At 40.3% G+C, this 23,161-nt stretch overlaps 2 protein-coding genes across 6 annotated transcripts in view; one reads left to right on the top strand and one right to left on the bottom strand.

Annotated features, from left to right (window-relative positions):
• ndufaf6 (NADH:ubiquinone oxidoreductase complex assembly factor 6) overlaps window positions 1-22,099 on the top strand; it is a 113,057-nt gene extending 90,958 nt beyond the window's left edge. For 3 of the 5 annotated variants that reach the window (XM_061915446.1, XM_061915444.1, XM_061915445.1), the window contains exons 8-9: window positions 9,762-9,818; window positions 12,474-15,181. In XM_061915446.1, coding sequence (XP_061771430.1) covers window positions 9,762-9,818; window positions 12,474-12,602 — 186 coding nt within the window. In that variant the 3' untranslated portion in view covers window positions 12,603-15,181. Of the gene's footprint in view, window positions 1-9,761; window positions 9,819-12,473 lie in introns of all 5 variants that reach the window. The other 2 variants (XR_009808782.1, XR_009808781.1) reach the window with 2 other exon arrangements.
• Window positions 19,811-23,161, bottom strand: part of LOC133561843 (beta-2 adrenergic receptor) — a 20,748-nt gene continuing 17,397 nt past the window's right edge. Inside the window, exon 2 of the transcript XR_009808780.1 lies at window positions 19,811-21,647. The gene's annotated coding sequence lies outside the window, so the exon portion shown is untranslated. The remainder of the gene's footprint in view (window positions 21,648-23,161) is intronic.

Below are 23,161 nucleotides of genomic sequence, written 5' to 3'. Positions count from 1 at the left end.
AAGCGAGGCTGCCTGTTTGCTCCTATGGCCCCTCCGACCACCACCTATCATTCATCATTTATTCACCAGTGTGAGCGGCACCGGGGGAAAGAGTGAAGTGTCCTGATTGGATGATAAGAGGCGGGGAGCGAACCTGCAACCCTCAGGTTTCTGGCACGGCCGCTCTACCCACTACGCCATACCGCCCCGCACTGGTGCACAGTCATGTTGACAGAAGAAGGGGCCCGCTCCAAACTGTTCCCACAAGGTTGGGAGCATGGACAAGCAAATGTTTTGGTATCCTGGAGCATTTAACATTTCCTTTCACTGGAACTATGGAGCCAAGCCCAACTCCTAAAACACATAATTCCTCCTCCACCAAATTTCACACTAAACTCTTGAGAGCGGCCCATTCTTTCACAAATGTTTGTAGATAAGGTCTCCATGCCTAAGTGCTGGATTTTAAACACCTGTGGCCAGGCCAAGTCATTAGGACACCTGATTCTGATCTTTTTAATGGGTGGCCAAATACTTTGGCAATATGGTGTATGTTGCCATCCATGCAACGTCTTTTTCATGGACGCCCCTGCTTATTTCAGTAAGACAATGCCAAGCCACGTGTTACAATAGCGTGGCTTCATAGTAAAAGAGTGCAGGTACTACACTGGCCTGCCCGTAGTCCAGACCCATTGAAAATGTGTAGGGCATTATGAAGCGTAAAATACGACAATAGAGACCCCGGACTGTAGAACCACCTAAGCTGTACATCAAGCAAGAGTACTTGCTTAATGTACTTTAAATTAGGCACTTGGTACCTAATTTAAAGATCTGGCTCCTGGATACACTGAACACATATGCCACAACAAAACATCCCTCCTGTTTGGAGAAATCCCAAAGTGGTTGTAATCCCCCAACCCAGCAAAGACCCATCATCCCCAAAGTCCTACGACCTATTTCCCTCCTCTGCATTACTTACAAACTCTTATGATAGTGCCACTCAAACACCAAGCTGGTTTTCTTCTTGGACGCTCCTGTGCTGGACAGATACTGAATCTGCACCTAACACATTGCGGATGGGTTTAAAGAAAAACAAATACCTAGAACAGGTCTAATAGATCTTTCTGCCGCCTATGACACTGTCCAACACCATTCAATGGTCAGGAAACTACTTGACATGACTGGTGACCTGAAGCTGTGTCAAGTCATCAAAATCCTTTTCAACAACAGACTCCTCTACGTCCAGCTGAATGACCAGAGGAGCAAATGGAAAGGCCTCTCACAAGGTAGCGTACTGGCCTCCCTCGTGTTCAACATACACACAACCAGCCATCAACCCCAGAATTCCAGTGTTTCATCTAAAGTTAAAGTTAAAGTACCAATGATTGTCACACACACACTAGGTGTGGCGAAATTATTCTCTGCATTTGACCCATCACCCTTGATCACCCCCTGGGAGGTGAGGGGAGCAGTGGGCAGCAGCGGTGCCGCGCTCGGGAATCCTTTTTGGTGATTTAACCCCCAATTCCAACCCTTTATGCTGAGTGCCAAGCAGGGAGGTAATGGGTCCCATTTTTATAGTCTTTGGTGTGACTTGGCCGGGATTTGAACTCACGACCTACCGATCTCAAGGCGGACACTCTAACCACTAGGCTACTGAGTAGGCTGCATCAATGCAGATGACCTCTGCATCATCACCCAACAAGTACACCTACAGAACATCGAGTCTGTCCTTAGAAGTGTCCACCAAGAAATGTCAAGTTGCTACAATAACAAGCAGCTGAAACCCAACCCATCGAAAACCCAACTATGCAGTTTCCACCTGGGGAATCGAGACATGGAAAAACAAATGAGCATCACTTGGGATGGCCACCCATCCATCCATTTTCTTCAGCTTATTCCCTTTGGGGTCGCGGAGGGCGCTGGTGCCTATCTCATCTACAATCGGACGGAAGGCGGGTTACACCCTGGACAAGTCGCTACCTCATTGCAGGGCCAACACAGATAGACAGACAACATTCACATTCACACACTAGGGCCGACTTGTCCAGGGAGTACCCCGCTTTCCGCCTGATAGTAGCTGAGATAGGCACCAGCGCCCCCCGTGACCCCAAAGGGAATAAGCGGTAGAAAATGGATGGATGTATGGATGGGCCAATTTAGTCCTGCCAATCAACCTATCCCCAGGTGCATGTCTTTGGAAGTGGGAGGAAACCGGAGTACCTGGAGGGAACCCACGCAGTCACGGGGAGGACATGCAAACTCCACACAGAAAGATCCCGAGCCTGGGATTGAACCCAGGACTACTCAGGACCTTCGTATTGTGAGGCAGACGCACTAACCCCTCTTCCACCGTGCTGCCCACCCATCCAATTATATACACATACATATAGACTGAATTGCACACTCCTTAAGAAATCACCTGGAGAACACCAAAGTCAACACCCGCAATAACACTAGCGGGGTGCAGATCTACCAACAATCCGTGCCACAGCCGTGGCGCCGTGCTTCTCTACAGCAGGGTACGCCTGCTCAAGCACGTCACACCAAACCGGTCGTCACAGCCTTAAATGTCACCTGCCGCATCGCCACGAGATGCATCATGACAACACCTGTTCCGTGCCTCCAGCTGTAGCTGGCATCTATCCCCACACATCAGACGATGAACAGAGAACACAGCAGACAGACATCAGACACCTCTAGTATGGCCGTGTAGTACTCCAACGCAGGCTCCGATGCGGAGCCTACTTTATGCAGACAGCGCTCTCCTCCAGAGAACCTCACAAGTAGCAAGGACCAACATCTGGGAAAATATGGATGGCAAAGAAATTACACAAGTTCTTGAATGGCTGGACAGAGGAATCACACCAACGGAAAGCTTGTCTTGTGGCCACGATCTGGAAGTCACTTACTAGCATGCTTGCTAACCCTCCCGATTTTCTTGGGAGACTCTCGAATTTCAGTGCCCCTCCCGAAAATCTCCCGGGGCAACAATTCTCCAGAATTTCTCCCAATTTCCACCCGGACAACAATATTGGGGGCGTGGCTTAAAGGCACTGCCATTAGCGTCCTCTCTCACCTGAAACCTTCACCTGTCCAGGCGTCCGCTTTTTCCTCCACAGTCAAATAACAATGTAGCGTTGGACGGGTTTAACAATGGTCTTTACTCTAAGACAGGGGTGTCAAACTCATTTTAGATCGGGGGCCACATGGAGAAAACTCTACTCGTAAGTGGGCCGGAGGGGTAAAATCACGGCACGATAACCTAAAAATAAAGACGACTACAGATTGTTTTTTTTGTTAAAAATAGAACAAGCACAATCTGAAAATGTACAAATTATGTTTTTTTACACTTACATGTTGGAGTTAAAAATATTCTGTCTTTATTTGTCGTTATTTATACTTTCTGAATAAATTACGTGATATTGTTCTTCACTCAACTCATTGGTGTTAATTTTCAATCTATCAAGATAAAAAAATAATATCAAAATCAAATTACAGGATTTTATTTATTTAGTTTGCTCATTTTTCTCGACTGGTGCACTAACATATTGTGGTTTATTTTGTAGCATAATCTACAAAGATACAAATAATTTATATTGTGACATCTAGTTGACACATTTAGAACTTTTTATTTCATCCAAAAATTCTGGCTCATTTTTATACTTAGCAAACTCATCTGGATAAAACCTGTTCGGGGGCCTGATCCGGCCCGCGGGCTGCACGTTTGACACCCCTGCTCTAAGATGTCAAGAAATGTTGAAACGTATGATCTTTTAACTGGTTAAATGATAACGTAGGGCTGGGCGATATGGCCTTTTTTTAATATCGCAATATTTTTTAGGCCATATCGCGATACACGATATATATCTCCATATTTTTCCTTAGCCTTGAATTAACACTTGATATATATACCGTATTTTTTGGATTATAAACCGCTCCGGATTATAAATCGCACCGGCCGAAAATGCATAATAAAGAAGGAAAAAAACATATACACGTCGCACTGGAGTATAAGTCACATTTTTGGGGGAAATTTATTTGATAAAATCCAACACCAAGAATAGACATTTGAAAAGCAATTTCAAATAAATAAAGAATAGTGAACAACAGGCTGAATAAGTGTACCTTATATGACGCATAAATAACCAACTGAGAAGGTGCCTGGTATGTTAAAGGCCTACTGAAATTAGATTTTGTTATTTAAACGGGGATAACAGGTCCATTCTATGTGTCATACTTGATCATTTCGCGATATTGCCATATTTTTGCTGAAAGGATTTAGTAGAGAGCATCCACGATAAAGGTCGCAACTTTCGGTGCTAAGAGAAAAGCCCTGCCTCTACCGGAAGTCGCAGACGATGACGTCACATGTTTGATGGCTCCTCACATATTCACATTGTTTTTAATAGGAGCCTCCAACAAAAAGTGCATTCGGACCGAGAAAACGACAATTTCCCCATTAATTTGAGCGAGGATGAAAGATTCGTGTTTGAGGATATTGATAGCGACGGACTAGAAAACGCAATTGTATTGGGACGGATTCAGATGTTTTTAGACACATTTACTAGGTTAATTCTGGGAAATCCCTTATCTTTCTATTGTGTTGCTAGTGTTTTAGTGAGATTAATATTAACTGATAGTCGGAAGGGTGTCTCCACGGGTGTCTTGATGCGCAGTGTCTCAGGGGAGTCGACGGCAGCTATGGACGACACAAGCTCAGCTTTTCTCCAGTAAGAACTGACTTTTTAACCACAATTTTCTCACCGAAACCTGCTGGTTGACATGTGGTCGGGATCCATGTTCTCTTGACCGCGCTCTGATCCATAGGAAAGTTTCACCTCCAGGAATTTTAAACAAGGAATCACCGTGTGTTTGTGTGGCTAAAGGATAAAACTTCCCAACTCCATCTTTCTACTGTGACTTCTCCATTATTAATTGAACAAATTGCAAAAGATTCAGCAACACAGCAAAACTGCATAATTATGCCGTTAAAGCAGACGGCATTTAGCTGTGTCTGTACGCAGCGCTCATACTTCCTAAAAACCCGTGACGTCTTGCGTACACGTCATCATTACATGACGTTTTGAAGACGAAACTCCCGAGAAACTTAAAATTGTAATTTAGTAAACTAAACGGGCCGTATTGGCATGTGTTTCAATGTTAATATTTCATCATTGATATATAAACTATCAGACTGCATGGTGGGTAGTATTGGGTTTCAGTAGGCCTTGAACGTAACATATTATGGTAAGAGTCATTCAAATAACTATAACTTACAGAACATGCTATACGTTTACCAAACAATCTGTCACTCCTAATCGATAAATCCCATGAAATCTTCTTCCTCGATGTCGCTTCTCAACAACTCTGCCAACTCCAAAGGTATGCACCGCTTCCTCTTGTCGTTTTCTGCTGCATATTTCACTACGTCCAGCTTGTAATCTGCAGTACATGATTTCCTTTTCGGTGCCATTTTTGTTCAGCCCTTCTCAGTTTTTATGACTTACCGCTAACGATGAAATGATCCATTTTAATAGCTACGGCAGTAGCATATAGCATGTAGCATTTAGCATTCCATGACCCACAATGCACTTCTGCCATGACCCTCCCCTGCCGAATTCTTATTGGTTGACGTGTGTGTGACGATTGCTGACATTTTCTTCGTCTCTTCTGCGAATGAGCTAAATATTATTTGATATTTTATGGTAATGTGTTAATAATTTCACACATAAGTCGCTCCGGAGTATATGTCGCACCCCCGGCCAAACTATGAAAAAAACTGCGGCTTATAGTCCGAAAAATACCGTAATCACAGCAGTATGATGATTCTGTGTCTACTTTAAGACATTCTTGTTCATACTGCATTAATATATGCTACCATTAAACTTTCATGCAGAGAAGGAAATCATGACTAAAAAAATCCCTATTTTTTTTTACACGGTGTGGATGTGGAAATGTTTGTCTCGGCATTTTGATGGTGTAGGCGTGTGGCACAGAATAGAGATGTTGAAATGCGGAGTTAGCACTCTTCATTCTCTAGCACAGGGGTCGGGCCTCTTTTTGGCTGAGAGAGCCATACAAGCCAAATATTTTTAAAAGTATTTCCGTGAGAGCCATATTATTTTTTTATTTTTAACACTGAATACAACTATATGCATGCATTTTTAAGAAAGACCAACATTTTTAGAGTATAGTACGTTTCTTATACTTTTTAATAACATTGTTATTCTGAGGCAAACCAACAATAAATAAAACACTTCTTACCATTAATGCGACTTTTTGAACAGGTGCGGTAGAAACCGGATGGATGGATGAAAATGCATTAGAATGTTTTATATTTTGAACGTTATTTTTGACACTGTGATTACCAGCGGAATTATTCTTTACATATTGTGTTAAGCAATGTCAGCTAAGATTTACCTGAGAGCCAGGTGCAGTCATCAAAAGAGCCTCAGGTTCCCTACCCCTGCTCTAGCAGGTGACTTTTCAAGTGATGCTACATATTAGCAGTAATGCTACTTTTTATAGCAACGCTTTTGCCCCACATTTGTCAAATTACGGTTGTTTTTTCGACGTATTCCCACTTGAAGCCAAACCACCGCCAGACGATGGACCCCCTGCTGTTTTTCTTGGGAATTAATTCTTCCTTCATTAGTTACCATGTTCGCACCTTCTTTCTCTCGTATTACCACTCGCACGGCTCCGATAGCCTCACAGCTAACGTTACCCATGCCGCTACCTCTCTGCTCTGTGAGGGCGTATACGTATGTGATGTATGACTTGACAGTGTGTGACGTGTGTAAGAAGTTGCGATTGCTGTCTGTGAGAAGGACAGACAAGAAAGAGCGAGGAGAGCCTGTAGTGCAGGGGTCTCAAACTCACTTTACCTGGGGGCCACTGGATGCAGAGTCTGGGTGAGGCTGGGCCGCGAGAAAAGATTTCCTAAAAAATGTTTTGCATACTCTTCAGCATGGAATATATTTGGATTTAGCCGACGCACGGAGAATAATGTTATTTCCGCAATGTGTGTCGTTCCGGTTTCTCTCCCTACAGCAACAAGACGGGCGGCGGAGAATAGCCGGGAAAGTACCGGGATAGCGAGCGCAAAAAAGTGATGGCTCCCCGAGTGTTATCCGCCGTCATATAGAAATATATGTAGTGTTCATCGTGTGAGGCAATGCAAATTAAACAATAAAAAAAAGTAAAAAATTATTTGAATTGGTCCAGGTTATCAGGGACTGTTGTTACTGACGGACAGGTGTCGCAGTGTGCCTGCAGCCAAGCACGTGAGAAAACCCTCGTCTCCATGGCAACATCTCTGTCGCTTTCACTCAGTTGCCGCTTTTCCACTAACGCAGGGGTAGGCAAACCAGAATGTTGAAAGAGCCATTTTAGACCCAAATAACACATCTCTGTCAAGCGCCATTCATATAAAACTCACGGGCCGCACTAACATTAGACTTTCATATTAAGGTGGGAGCCGCAAAATAACGTCTCGCGGGCCGCTATTGGCCTGCGGGCCTCGTGTCTGAGACGCCTGCTGTAGTGTAATGCCAGCAGCTAAAAGCAACCGCTTGAGAGCGTATACTCGAATATCACAATATAGTCATTTTCTATATTGCACAGAAACAAACCCGTGATATATCGAGTATATCGATATATCGCCCAGCCCTATGATAACGTTAATTTTAAGCACACAAACACACGTGAAAGCAGTTCATACTTGTTCAAAAAGCCATACAGGTCACATTGACGGTTGCCGTATAAACAACTTTAACACTGTTACTAATAGGCGCCACACTGTGAACCCACACCAAACAGGAATGACAAACACATTTTGGGAGAACATCTGCACCGTAACACTACATAAACACAACAGAACAAATACCCTGAACCTACGGGTGTAACGGTACGTGTATTTGTATTGAACCGTTTCGGTACAGGGGTTTCGGTTTGGTTCAGAGGTGTACCGAACGAGTTTCCACACGTACATATTAGGTAGCGTACCGCATGTTGTGTATACAATGCAGAGCGAGGCACAACACACGGCATGCTAGCAGCGACCGGGCTAGGACAACATGCAAAAGCCAGAGCTGGAAGACCCTATTGCCTTGTTAACATCTCTCCTTTGGGAACACTTCGACTGTGCGTTGCGATACAACAATGGAGGACGGAGGTTTGCCGACATTGTTGAGCAGCTGTAGGGTGTGCTTCTGCTAACACGTCAAACATGCTAACCCCTTTGAAGCGTCACCACCGCATTCAAGCAGCCTCTCCTCGGCGAGTCAGGCAGTGCTGAAGCAATAACAAATGTTTTTATAGCAGCAGATTTAAGACCATCCATCCATCTTCTGACGTTTGTCCCATCCGGTGTCGCTGGGGGTTGCTGTATTGTTTAAAAACTAGACTTTGACCCACTTCTCTGGTGGAAGAACAATAAGCCCATATATTCTCTTACTGCCAAGTTAGCCAGGCTGGGTGTGGGTGTGTGGGGGGGGGGGTAAAGAAAAGTTCATCCGAGGCTGAGGTGACTTGAAACTGTTAAATCTTGCACTTTTTTTCATGTAGAAGAAAAGTTTTGTCGTTTTATTTCATCTGAGTAACAACTTGAGGCAGTTTAATGTTGATTAACGTGGACCCCGACTTAAACAAGTTGAAAAGCTTATTGGGGTGTTAGCATTTGTTGGTCAATTGTACGGAATATGTACTGTACTGTGCAATCTACAAATAAAAGTCTCAAATTAATCAATTAAGAAAAGCACTTTATATGTAGAAAGTTTTTTTTAAGAAACCATTCTGAGCTTTAACTTATTTAGTTTTTATTTTATATATGTTGACCACAAAAACCCTGACAATGGACCCTGTGTGTATAGGTATGTTATGCCATTGTTTACAAATTTGGTAAATAACCAAAACATTTATATTTTGTTCTTTTCTTACTGTACCGAAAATGAACCGAACCGTGACCTCTAAACCGAGGTACGTACCGAACCTAATTTTTTCTGTACCGTTACACCCTTACCAGAAACCCTTGCAGCACTAACTCTTCCGGGACGCTGCAATACCATCTATGGCTTTTGGAGCTCAGTGCACAACCGCACACACAACAAGTAGACGGAGCAGAAGAACAAAGAAGAGACATGGCGACGACGAGTAAGAAGAAGAAGTACGCTTGCAAGTTCCAAAATGATTGGAAAAAATAATTTCATTTCATCAAGGACAGCTCCCCTTCTCCCGAATTCGGAGGTTTCAAGGTTGGCAAGTATGCTTATTAGACTGTGTGCGGAACACGGGAGAAATAAAGCACTGATAAGTCTGGACCTACACAGCAGAGGACACATGCAACTGTTGATCCGAGCAGTCAATGTCATTTGTGGCCTGTGCCCGAAAGTGGCGGAACGACATCTTAGATTGCTACAGACTCGAAGAAGAAATATGTATCACAGAACTGTTGACTCATCCAACATTTATCGGCTGCAACATTTTGTGTTTCTGCACATGCACAAGACAACGTCTGAGCATTACAATCTTTTTCAGTGCAGGCTGTGAATCTTCCTCGGATCTAATTAGCCTGTGTGTCCTTATTGTAACAGATGTGGTGTGTGTCTTTCTTCCGTTTTTTTAATTAGTTATTCCTATTATCTAGTGTGTGCAGCAGCCTGTGAGGCGCAAACATTTTGATCAATATCGAAGCATTGGTGTGAAGGTTATTACAGAATTTGTTGTGAACACACGCAGCAGCTTGTGTATTATTTTTACTTTGTCTTTGTATCTCCCTGCAGGCGCGATCATTTGGCCCCAGCATCCCGGCAGCTGCGACTCCGGCCTTCCTCCACACGGTAAGCCGTTGCCTAGCCACTTGTGACTGCTGATAAACAATAGAGGTGTTTTTTCTATGCACGGGAAAGCAGGACACACGTCCTTACAAGGGTTTATATGTGTCCGCTTCACTTAATTGTTATTTTCTTATCAAAGGCATGCTTGAAGCAACAAGCTGCTTTGAGTTGGCAAGCTGATGGAGAATGCACGTCTCTTGACGCCAAAAGCCGTCCCGCTGTGTCGCACGCAAGATTGTATGGTTTTCACGCCGCAGTGGACACCTGCGTACGCGTGACAAACCTGAAAGGCGCTCCGCGTGTACTCTGTCAACCCACTGAAAATTTAATTAAGATGAACTGCAAGCTTGAGTGAGTCCCGTCTCAACCGACAGGGAAATACCTTTGAGAGACTTTGCCGTCGTCTTTAGTTAAAAAAACATTCAAGTAGGAACTGAGGTGCCTAAACAAAAAAAGCTTCCCTGGGTTTATTCAATCCAATCCACTTTATTTGTATAGCACATTTAAACAAAATAAAAGTTTCCAAGGTGCTGCTCAACAATATTAAAAACAATATTCAAATATCCTTAGCTCCACCAATGACTGGATAAAAAATAAAACCAATATAAAAATAAATATCATTAAAAACGATTTTAAAGGCTAAAACCAATTAAAACAATAAATAGACAGTAATGCACTTTTTGTAGCAACGCTTTTGCCCCACACTTGACAAACTACGGTTGTCTGTTCGACATATTCCCTCTTGAAGCCAAACCACCACCAGACTCGCACCTTCTTTTTCTCGTTTTACCACTCGCACCACTCTGGTAGCATCACAGCTAATGTTACTCATGCTGCTACCTCTCTGTTCCGCGAGGGCGTACACCAGGGGTCACCAACACGGTGCCCGCGGGCACCAGGTAGCCCGTAAGGACCAGATGAGTCGCCCGCTGGCCTGTTCTAAAAATAGCTCAAATAGCAGCACTTACCAGTGAGCTGCCTCTATTTTTTAAATTTTATTTATTTACTAGCAAGCTAGTCTCGCTTTGCTCAACATTTTTAATTCTAAGAGAGACAAAACTCAAATAGAATTTGAAAATCCAAGAAAATATTTTAAAGACTTGGTCTTCACTTGTTTAAAAAAATTCATTTAATTTTTTACTTTGCTTCTTATAACTTTCAGAAAGACAATTTTCGAGAAAAAATACAACCTTAAAAATGATTTGGGATTTTTACCTTTTAAATTCCTTCCTCTTCTTTCCCGACAATTTAAATCAATGTTCAAGTAATTTTTTTTCTTGTATTATTGTAAAGAATTATAAATACATTTTTATTTAATTCTTCATTTTAGCTTCTGTTTTTTTGATGAAGAATATTTAAATAAATAAATGATAAATGGGTTGTACTTGTATAGCGCTTTTCTACCTTCAAGGTACTCAAAGCGCTTTGACACTACTTCCACATTTACCCATTCACACACTGATGGAGGAAGCTGCCATGCAAGGCGCCAACCAGCACCCATCAGGAGCAAGGGTGAAGTGTCTTGCTCAGGACACAACGGACGTGACGAGGTTGGTTCTAGGTGGGATTTGAACCAGTGACCCTCGGGTTGCGCACGGCCACTCTTCCACTGCGCCACGCCGTCCCTGTGAAATATTGCTTCAAACCTATTATGATTAAAATTCAAAAAATTATTCTGGCAAATCTAGAAAATCTGTCGAATCAAATTTAAATCTTATTTCAAAGTCTTTTGAATTTCTTTTAAAATTTTTGTTCCAGAAAATCTAGAAGAAATAATGATTTGTCTTTGTTAGAAATATAGCTTGGTCCCATTTGTTATATATTATAACAAAGTGCAGATTGGATTTTAACCTATTTAAAACTTGTCATCAAAATTCTAAAATTAATCTTAATCAGGAAAAATTATTAACGATGTTCCAGAAATTCTTTTTTAATTTTTTTCAAAAAGATTCGAATTAGCTAGTTTTTTCTATATATTTTTTTCGGTTGAATTTTGAATTTTAAAGAGTCGAAATTGAAGATAAACTATGTTTCAAAATTGTATTTTCATTTTTTTCGTGTTTTCTCCTTGTTTAAACTGTTCAATTAAGTGTTTTTTTCATCATTTATTCTCTACAAAAAACCTTCCGGAAAAGGAAAAAAAATGTACGACGGAATGACAGACAGAAATACCCAATTTGTTTTATATATACAGATTTATTTATTAAAGGTAAACTGAGCAAATTGGCTATTTCTGGCAATTTATTTAAGTGTGTATCAAACTGGTAGCCCTTCGCATTAATCAGTACCCAAGAAGTAGCTCTTGGTTTCAAAAAGGTTGGTGACCCTGGGCGTACACGTATATGACGTATGTAAGAAGGTCAGCTTGCTGTCTGTGAGAAGGAGAGACAAGAAAGAGTGAGAAGAACCTGCAGTGTAATGCCCGCAGCTAACTCAAATATCACGATATAGTCATTTTCTATATCGCACAGAGACAAACCTGCGATATATCGAGTATATTGATATATCGCCCAGCCCTATGTTGAAGCTGCATGCATGTGTGAAACAAACTTCAATCAACCAACTGTTCCAGTCTATTACTACTCTCTCTGAAACAACAACAGCAACAAACAAAGCAGACGACACGTTCTACTTCTTCTTCTTCTGTGTGCGCCGCAGGTAGTGTTGGAGGACTACCTGCAAAGGGTGAGAAAGGTGGATTTTGACATCTTCCACCCAAGCCTGCAGAAAAGGAACCCCCTTCTTCCCATCCAGCTGTATCTGCGCTCCTGGAAGAAGACCTACTGACCCTTTTCTAGAACAACCTGCAGTGCACGTAGACTTAAAGAAATGGTGGACATTTAGGTAAAGTAACAAGGTATTTTACTTGGTTACTCTTTGTCTGTTTGGATCACTATCTATAAATCAGTGTTGAATTCCAATCTCTTCACTGTTCGGCCAATATGCTAACTACCAGACCCGACATTTTAACTTTCAAACCATTTTTTGGCTCTTGATTTCAATTGGAATCGCCGTGTTTATTCACCTAAAACACAAAACGTAGGAGTTATTTGAAGCCAGGGATAACTGGAGACAGCCTGTTGTTTCCTATGTTTGAAAAGACTAAAATCTTAAACTCTTAACAGCCCACATCCCGCCCCTATCCCCCGAGAGGGGCAGGCAGTAGAAAAAAGGAATGTGTATGAATGAGGCCTTTTTCCACCAAAAGTTTGGGAGCTTTTGGTTCCTGGAACCTGTAGTTCCAAACACTTCTACGGTTCCTGAAACTAGAGGTTCCAGGAACTTTAGAAGTGTGTGGTTTGTGTTTCCACAGCATTTCACAGTTCAGGTGGTTTATACAAACCCCGTTTCCATATGAGTTGGGAAACTGTGTTAGATGTAAATATAAACGGAATACAATGATTTGCAAATCCCTTTAAACCCATATTCAGTTGAATATGCTACAAAGACAAGATATTTGATGTTCAAACTCATAAACTTTATTTTTTTTGCAAATAATAATTAACTTAGAATTTCATGGCTGCAACACGTGCCAAAGTAGTTTGGAAAGGGCATGTTCACCACTGTGTTACATCACCTTTTCTTTTAACAACACTCAATAAACGTTTGGGAACTGAGGAAACTAATTGTTGAAGCTTTTCAAGTGGAATTATTTTCCATTCTTGTTTTATGTAGAGCTTCAGTCGTTCAACAGTTCGGAGTCTCCGCTGTCGTATTTTACGCTTCATAATGTGCCACAAATTTTCGTTGGGGGACAGGTCCGGACTGCAGGCGGGCCAGGAAAGTAACCGCACTCTTTCTATACGAAGCCACGCTGTTGTAACACATGATGAATGTGGCTTGGCATTGTCTTGCTAAAATAAGCAGGGGCGTCCGTGAAAAAGATGGCCCTTAGATGGCAGCATATGTTGTTCTAAAACCTGTATGTACCGTTCAGCATTAATGGTGCCTTCACAGATGTGTAAGTTGCCCATGACTTGGGCACTAATGCACCCCCATACCATCACAGATGCTGGCTTTTGAACTTGATGGTTCGCTTCCCCTTTGGTCCGGATGACACGATGTCGAATATTTTCAAAAGCAATTTGAAATGTGGACTCGTCAGACCACAGACCACTTTTCCACTTTGCATCAGTCCATCTTCGATGATCTCGGGCCCAGAGAAGCCGGCGGCGTTTCTGGATGTTGTTGATAAATGGCTTTCGCCTTGCATAGTAGAGCTTTAACAGTTTGAACATCAAATATGTTGTCTTTGTAGCATATTCAACTGAATATGGGTTGAAAATAATTTGCAAATCATTGTATTCCGTTTATATTTACATCTAACACAATTTCCCAACTCATATGGACACGGGGTTTGTTTTTTTGATTGATGGATTGATACTTTTATTAGTAGATTGCACAGTTCAGTACATATTCCGTACAATTGACCACTAAATGGTAACACCCGAAAAAGTTTTTCAAAATGTTTAAGTCGGGGTCCATGTTAATCAATTCATGGTAAACAAATCAGGATTAAATTATTAGAGACTAGAATTAAAGGCAGCACAGTGAAACAGGGGTTAGTGCATGTGCCTCACAATACGAAGGTCTTGAGTAGTCCTGAGTTCAATCCCAGGCTCGGGATCTTTCCGTGTGGAGTTTGCACGTTCTCCCCGTGACTGCGTGGAGTCCCACCGGGTACTCCGGCTTACTCCCACCTCCAAAAATATGCACCTGGGGATAGGTTGATTGGCAACGCTAAATCGGCCCTAGTGTGTGGATGTGAGTGTGAATGTTGTCTGCGGGAGTCGGCATCCCGCTGCTTTTTAGCGCCACCCTCTTGGCTCTCTGGAGCTTTTTCAAAAATTTATGAAAAATGGAGAAAAATGAGGGGAAAAAAATATTTTTTTTGTTTTAACATAGTTTCTGTAGGAGTACAAACATGACACAAACCTCCCTAATTGTTAAAATGCACACTGTTTATAATAAACATGCTTCACTGATTAGAGTATTTGGCAAGCGCCGTTTTGTCCTACTAATTTTGGCGGTCCTTGAACTCACCGTAGTTTGTTTACATGTACAACTTTCTCCGACTATCTGTATGTACTCCCAAACACTGTCAGGAATATCTGCTTCAGCAATTTTGACTAAAATCGCTGACAAACTAAAGCAGGTTTGTCCATTTTTGCCAGTAAATACGCGTTATTTCTTGACAGGTGTCAAAAACTGTGACACCGCTGTCAGTGTGGTGCAGCGCAGTTGTACACCGTGAGTATATCTTAGATGTAAAACATACTTTTCCCTTTTTGCATTCCATCCAGCAGCTTTCAAGAAAAGAAACACATTTGCAGGATAAGCAAACATTAAAGGGGAAATGAACTCCAGTACATTGTGGGCGTGCTTTCCTTACATAACGTCACCCTGCTGTTATGGTAACTCTGCACGTGTTGGCAGTGCACGCTGCATATTTCATGATGTTAATCTTTTATGACACAAAAAACATAAGTATGGCATAGGAAAGGTGCCCTGTGTTAAAGGCAGGCCGCTTTCTTTTCTCAGCGTGCGTGTTTGCACAGACTTTTCCCCCAGAAGATGCTGCGTCTTCTCATCGAAATGGAAGTGTTTCTGCACAGAAGCACGCACAAGCAACGATCGAAACAGGCTGCGGGGTGACTGACAGATGCCTCGTTAGTCCTTAAAGAATCGTTTTTGCCTCAAGCTTTCGCTCCGTTTAATTGACGGTAGCGGCAGACACAGCAGCTGTGTGCGGCACAACGCTCCAGTGGCGCCGCGTTTACGCGCTGACACATGTTGGCCAATTAGGACGGTAAAGAAAGAGGTACACAAACTGCAGGAAGGAAATCCCACGGTTGCTCACATGTCAATATTTTCAACAGCTTTCCTAAAATAAAAGTAAGAAACACTTTTCATTACAAATAAATTGGTGTTAATTTGAGATGTCCGATAATGTCTTTTTTGCCGATATCCGATATTCCGATATTGTCCAACTGTTAATTACCGATTCCGATATCAACCGATACCGATATATACAGTTGTGGGATTAACACATTATTATGCCTCATTTTGTTGTGATGCCCCACTGGATGCATTAAACAATGTAACAAGGTTTTCCAAAATAAATCAACTCAAGTTATGGAAAAAAATGCCAACATGGCACTGCCATATTAATTATTGAAGTCACAAAGTGCATTATTTTTTTAACATGCCTCAAAAAAGCAGCTTTGAATTTGGGACATGCTCTCCCTGAGAGAGCATGAGGAGGTTGAGGTGGGTGGGGTTAGCAGGGTGGTGTATATTGTAGCGTCCTGGAATAGTTAGTGCTGCAAGGGGTTCTGGGTATTTGTTCTGTTGTGTTACGGTGCGGATGTTCTCCCAAAATGTGTTTGTCATTCTTGTTTGGTGTGGGTTCACAGTGTGGCGCATATTTGTAACAGTGTTAAAGTTGTTTATACGGCCACCCTCAGTGTGACCTGTATGGCTGTCGATCAAGTATGCCTTGCATTCACTTGTTAGTGTGTGAAAAACGGTAGATATTATGTAATTGGGCTGGCACGCAAAGGCAGTGCCTTAAAGGCATACCCTCAACATTGTTATTTGGGTGGAAATCGGGAGAAATTCGGGAGAATGGTTGCCCCGGGAAATTTTGGGTAGGGGCACTTAAATTCGGGAGTCTCCCGGGAAATCGGGAAGGTTGGCAAGTATGACTGGAGATGCAACTGCTCCGTACTTCTCCCTACATCCGTCTACCACTCCGTACAGCGGCGTTTTAAAAAATGTTACTTTTTGGAACCCATACCAATAATTTCCAATGTTACATTATAAAGCATTTATCGGCCGATAATATTGGCAGTCCGATATTATCGGACATCGCTAGTATTAATTCATTCATTCAGTCGGGCTGTCATATATTTTGAATAATTACCGTATTTTGAAATACGGTAAAATCATTTTTTTTCTCAAAACTCCACAGTGCGCCTTATGCCCGGTGCGCCTAATGTACGGAATAATTCTTGTTTTGCTTACCGACCTCAAAGCAATTTTATTCGGTACATGTTGTAATGATAAGTTTGATCAGTAGATGGCAGTCGAACATAAGAGATACATGTAGACTGCACTATGATGGCAATATGACTCAAGTAAACAACGGCAACATTGTATATGTTCTATTGAGAATATAGAACATTACACACAGCGCTCCAAAATGTTTCAAGATGTTTTAGTACGACTTTGGTAAGCTATGAAGCCACACCGCTTGATGTGCTTCAACATAGTAGTATTATTATGGTGTGTGTATAAGGTAAGACATATTATTTGGTGTTTTGTTTCGCAATATTAGACTTCGACTTAGACAAACTTTAATGATCCACAAGGGAAATTGTTCCACACAGTCGCTCAGTTACAATGATGGAAAGTGTAAGGATGGAAATGACAATGCAGGTATAAATAGACTAAGTATAGCGATATAAAATAGAACACATATACGTAATATTTACATAATATATGTACAATATAATATATATACTGATATATTATGTCTATATCATATGGTTTGGCCAGATTTCCGGATCAGTTTGTCAATCCGGTTTGAGTCCCTTTTGCTGGTGCTGCTCCCCCAATAAAACATTGCAAAGTACAGGGCACTGGCCACAACAGACTGATAAAATATCTCCAACAGGTTGCTGCACACATTAAAGGACCCAAGCTTCCTCAGGAAAAAGAGTCTGCTCATACCCTTCTTGGAAACTGCTTTGCTGTTGTCATTCCAGTCCAGTCCAGTATTATGCAAAAGCAAAATTTTGCAAAATTTTGTTACCTTCTGGTACCTCCTGATCTGTATTTGGGATTTGCATAAATCCTGAAAAATTGAGCGCATTCGCCTTTATAGTCCGTGTTGACACCGTAGTCGATAAGCTTCTTCTTTTTCTCTATGTTCTTGTTATGGAAAATTCATCCTCCACTGTTGCCATTTCTAATATAAAATAATGTAAAGTTGTTACTTATATCTGTCCGTAAACTCGCCATGAATGCGCTAAAACATACTGGTGTTGTGAGTTTGCATTATTCACCCAAGGAACCTTAGTTATTTGAGCGTTCCGGTCGCACGGTTTTTCACAGGACACATTTCCGGTGTTGTTTCCAGATGAGGAGATGCTGCTCAGTTATTTGTTGAAGTAAAGTCTGAATGTCATTAAAACAGTAAGCTCCATCTTTTGACACTTCTTCCACTCCCGTCCTTGCACGCTACACCGCTAAAACAAAGATGACGGGGAGAAGACGTTGTGGAAGGTGAGCCACGTAAATAAGACCGCCCACTAAATGGCGCACCCTGAAGCGACTGTCAGAAAGCGGCTTAAAGATGATCTGTAAAACATCATCTATGTAACATTTTGACCAAAGAGCCACCATTACATGGTATGTAGACCACAAGGAAGTGTTTTCCATTAAAAAAATAAAATAATAATATGACTCCTTTAATGTGTCCTATTATCCGAAGCCTAACATATGAAAAAAGACCATTCATCGGCATTGCACCTTGTAATCCTGTGCGCCCTATGGTCCGGAAAATACGGTAATTGCGACTAATCACATTTTGTCCAGTTAAACATTATTCACAAATATATTTTTTTAATCTTTAATAAGTGTACCTTATTAAAATGTACAACCAACATGGAACTGGACAATTCATATAACTTAGGGCTGTTAAACGATAAAAAGATTTAAAGGCCTACTGAAATGAGATGTTCTTATTTAAACGGGAATAGTAGGTCCATTCTATGTGTCATACTTGATCATTTCGCGATATTGCCATATTTTTGCTGAAAGAATTTAGTAGAGAACATCGACAATAAAGTTTGCAAATTTTGGTCGCTAATAGAAAAGCCCTGCCTTTACCGGAAGTATGTGTGCGTGACGTCACGAGTTGCAGGGCTCCACACATATTCACATTGTTTTTAATGGGAGCCACCAGCAATAAGAGCAATTCGGACCGAGAAAGCGACAATTTCCCCATTAATTTGAGCGAGGATGAAAGATTTGTGAATTAGGATATAAATAGTGAAGGACAAGAAGAAAAAAAAAGCGGGGCAGTGTGAGCGTTTCAGATGTAATTAGCACATTTACTTGGATAATTCTGGAAGATCCCTTATCTGCTTATTGTTTTAATAGTGTTTTAGTGAGATTTTAAAGATTGTAAAGACATACCTCGAGGTCGGATGGCTGCGGTGAACACGCAGTGTCTCAGAGAGAAGGCGAGGAGCCAAGCTCACAGCTGTTGCGGGACTACGAATAATCCAATGATTTCTCCGGTAAGATATATATCACAATTTCCCCATCCAAAAACATGCTTGTTGACGTAGAGAAAACATGTTCGCTTGACCGCTCTGTGTTAAAGCTTCACAACAAAGAAAGAAACACAGGCTGTCTCGGTGCTAAAGACACCTGCAATCCACCGCTTTCCACCAACAGCATTCTTCTTTATAGTCTCCATTATTAAATGAACAAATTGCAAAAGATTCAGCAACACAGATGTTTGTGTAATTACGCCATGAACAGAGATGACTTTTAGCCGTGTTTGGTGCAGTGCTAATATTTCCTTACAGTCCGTGAAGTCACGCGTACGCGTCATCAGTCCGCGACGTTTTCAACAAGAAACTCGCGGGAAATTTAAAATTGCAATTTAGTAAACTAAAAAGGCCGTATTGGCATGTGTTGCAATGTTAATATTTCATCATTGATATATAAACTATCAGACTGCGTGGTCTGTAGTAGTGGGTTTCAGTAGGCCTTTAATTGTGATTGTGTAATTTAAGACTCGACCAGAAGAAAATAATTTGCACAATATTTCAGCCAGCCAGAAAAATCCCCACCCCATATTCCTAAACTGATGTTCTAGCATTTCTTTTGGTGAAAATATCACAGAATGACAAAAAAAAAAAACTTCTCTGAGAAAGCATGATTGTATTGTAAGACATTTTTATTTTGTTCACGTCAGGGTTTCCCCAAAATTGCCAAAATACTTGTGGGGGGGGGGGTTAGTGTGGTCGATATGACGACATCGCATGATTTGCTATAGAATAGAATAGAAAGTACTTTATTGATCTCTTGGGGAAATTCAGTACCACAGTTCGCTCACAATAAACAACAAACACTTGGGTATTTTTTTTTTCATGTGAATAATATAAATACAGTCTATCATACGACATTATTCACATGTGAATGATATACTTACAGTCTGTTATATAGCATGATTCAAATGTGAATAATATAAATACAGTCCATTATACAGCTTTTTCACATGTGAATAACATCAACACAGTCTATTATAGAGCTGATTCACATGTGAATAATATAAATACAGTCTATTAAATAAACACATTGAATAGACACATTAAATATACATAAGACTGTATTTATATTATTCACATGTGAATAATGCTGTTTAATAGACTGTATTTATATTATTCACATGTGAATAATGCTGTTTAATAGACTATTTATATTATTCACATTTGAATAATGCTGTTTAATAGACTGTATTTATATTATTCACATGTGAATAATGCTGTATAATAGACTGTATTTACACTGTTCACATGTGAATAATGTTGTATAATAGACTATTATACATTCATATATTATGTATGTGAATAATGTTGTATGATAGACTCTATTATACAGCATTATTCACATGTGAATAATATAAATACAGTCTATTTGTCATGCCTGTTAATCTGGGTTTATGTTTGATCATGTTATGTTTTTGGACTCGTTTCCCGTGTTTGCACTTCCTGGTTTTGTTTGTTTCCATAGTTACTCAATAGTTTCCACCTGGTCTACAAGTCATGCCCCTGTCCTCAGCCTCACACCTGTTAGTAATCATCTTCACAGTCATTATTTATACCATTCTGTTTCTGTCCTCGGCCTGGGAACTTTGTGCTTACTACTTGCTACATGCCTGTGTACTTGCTTTACCTACCTGAATTTGTATCGAACCCTGATGACCACACACTTGCCTTGCCACGCTGATTATTGATTTGACCACAGCACGTAAGATCATGTTTATATTTATGCCTCTATGCAAATTTTTTTGGGGGGGGTTTGTTTTGTACCATTGATAGTATCTTTTGTTTATTTGTATATACTCATGCCATTGTGCTGGTTTGTTTGGAGTTTAGTATAGATTATCTGCCACTGAGCGCGCCCTTTGTTTTCCCTTTTTGTATTATAGTGTGTAAATAAATTAATCATGTACTCACATTCTCGCCTAGCTCGTTATCAAATTCCCTCTGCTTCGAAGAAGCAAAACTAATCCAAGTCATATTCCTGACACTATTATACAGCATTATTCACATGTGAATAATATAAACACAGAATTGTAAAATAAGTCTTTTAAATACTGCCGTTTCATCTAAATTTGCTTTAGCAATGAAAAAGTAGGTACTTTTAAGTCCCAGTCTCACGGTGCCGTGTGCCATACCTTGTCAGCAGCAACGTTGACAACACTTGCAGACGTTTTGTCATTTCACCCCTATGTGCCAAAGTAAACTTATCATCCATGCCCGTGGCAAATGAGACCCGCTTGGAGGCTTTAAGTAGCTTTCAAAGACTTTAATGGCTCCTTGAGAAATGCTCACCTGATTGAGTCCGAGGGGTATTCAGGGGTCAAGGCAGCGGTGTCGCGCACGTCAGTGTAATTGCTGAGAAAAGCTGGAGTCGCCCTTGACGCTGCGGCTTCTGGCTTCGCGCCCTTGTTTTGACTCGCCACCTTGCAGACCACGACGGCCTCGCCGGTTCATCAGTTCATTCGGGTTTTTCTTCCTCATCACGTCGCTGGGCAGGAACAAGAGGTCACAACATGGAACACCTCAAGTATGATGGTGGGAGGCAGCTAGGTCAGTACGAGCTTTTATAACGCCACATTTTCCTCACTTTTCCCGTCCTCAAGCTTGCGAGGTGTCTAAAGTTTTTCCACTAAGGGGCGGACACTGAAAAGTTAAGCCATACGGGGGATATTTTGGGAACCTGAAAGGGTGGCAGTCATAATTATAAAAAAAAAAAAAATTGTCTAAGTTATAATTGTTTTTTAAAAATAAATTATATGTATGTATTTTAGGGGTATGAAAAAAAAAATATTTGAATTAATACGTAATCAATTATTTGAAAGAAATATATATATATTTTTTTTTAAATCTGTTCCGTCCATCCACTGAGAAGTCATATTGTTGATGTAGATGATCATATCTGCTGTACATATTTACTTTATTAAATACAAGTTTTGGATACTTCTATTTTTGCCTTATTTGTATTTGACTTTATCAAATGTTTGGGTAGAATTTTATTAAACACAACTAGTTTTCTTGTAAGAAATGTAAAAAAAAAAAAAAAAAAGATCAGGGCTGTTTATCTATTTTATGGAGGAATGTAGTTAATCGTAGAACTGGCACCAAACGTTATTAAAGAAAAAGTATTGATTATGAATTGAGAAACAATTCTGAATGGAATCGTTACCCCCAAGGATTGAATCCAATCGTGTGGTGTCCAAAAATCTCTAATACATGTGTGTGAGTGCGTGTGTGCGTGTGTGTGCGCGCGTGTGATATATATATAAATATATGTTGTTTAATGTGTGTGTGTGTCTGTGTGTTTGTGATATATGTATATTTATACATATATATAGTATGTATATGTATGTATATACATATAAATACATTTGTTTATACATATATATGTATATACATACATGTGTGTATATATAGGTATATATATATATGTGTATATATAGGTATATATATATGTGTATATATGTATGTATGTATAAAAATGTGTGTATATATGTATATATGTATGTACATGTATATATATATGTATATGTGCGTGTATGTATATATGGGTCTATGTATGTATGTATATATATATGTATATGCTTATGGTTGTCCATCGAGTCCGATGACATCATGTATATACATATATATGTGTATATGCATATATACATGTACACACACATATATATATATGTGTGTGTGTTTATATATATGTGTGTGTATGTATGTACAGTATGTGTGTATATATATATGTCTATATATATATGTGTATATATGTATATATATGTGTGTATACTTGTGTGTACATACATGTGTGTATATCTATAAATATATATGTCTATATTTATATATGTATGTATGTGCGTATACATATGTATATATAGTGTATACCTATATGTTCATATATTTATATTAATGGGTATGTATATATATGTGTATGTATGTATATATCTATATATATATATATATATATGTATGTGTGTGTGTGTGTATATGTACTGTATATGTATGTATGTGTGTACA

Source organism: Nerophis ophidion, linkage group LG11 (assembly GCF_033978795.1).
Source record: "Nerophis ophidion isolate RoL-2023_Sa linkage group LG11, RoL_Noph_v1.0, whole genome shotgun sequence".
Lineage (NCBI taxonomy): Eukaryota > Metazoa > Chordata > Actinopteri > Syngnathiformes > Syngnathidae > Nerophis > Nerophis ophidion.
This window is presented reverse-complemented; position numbering and strand designations above follow the sequence as displayed.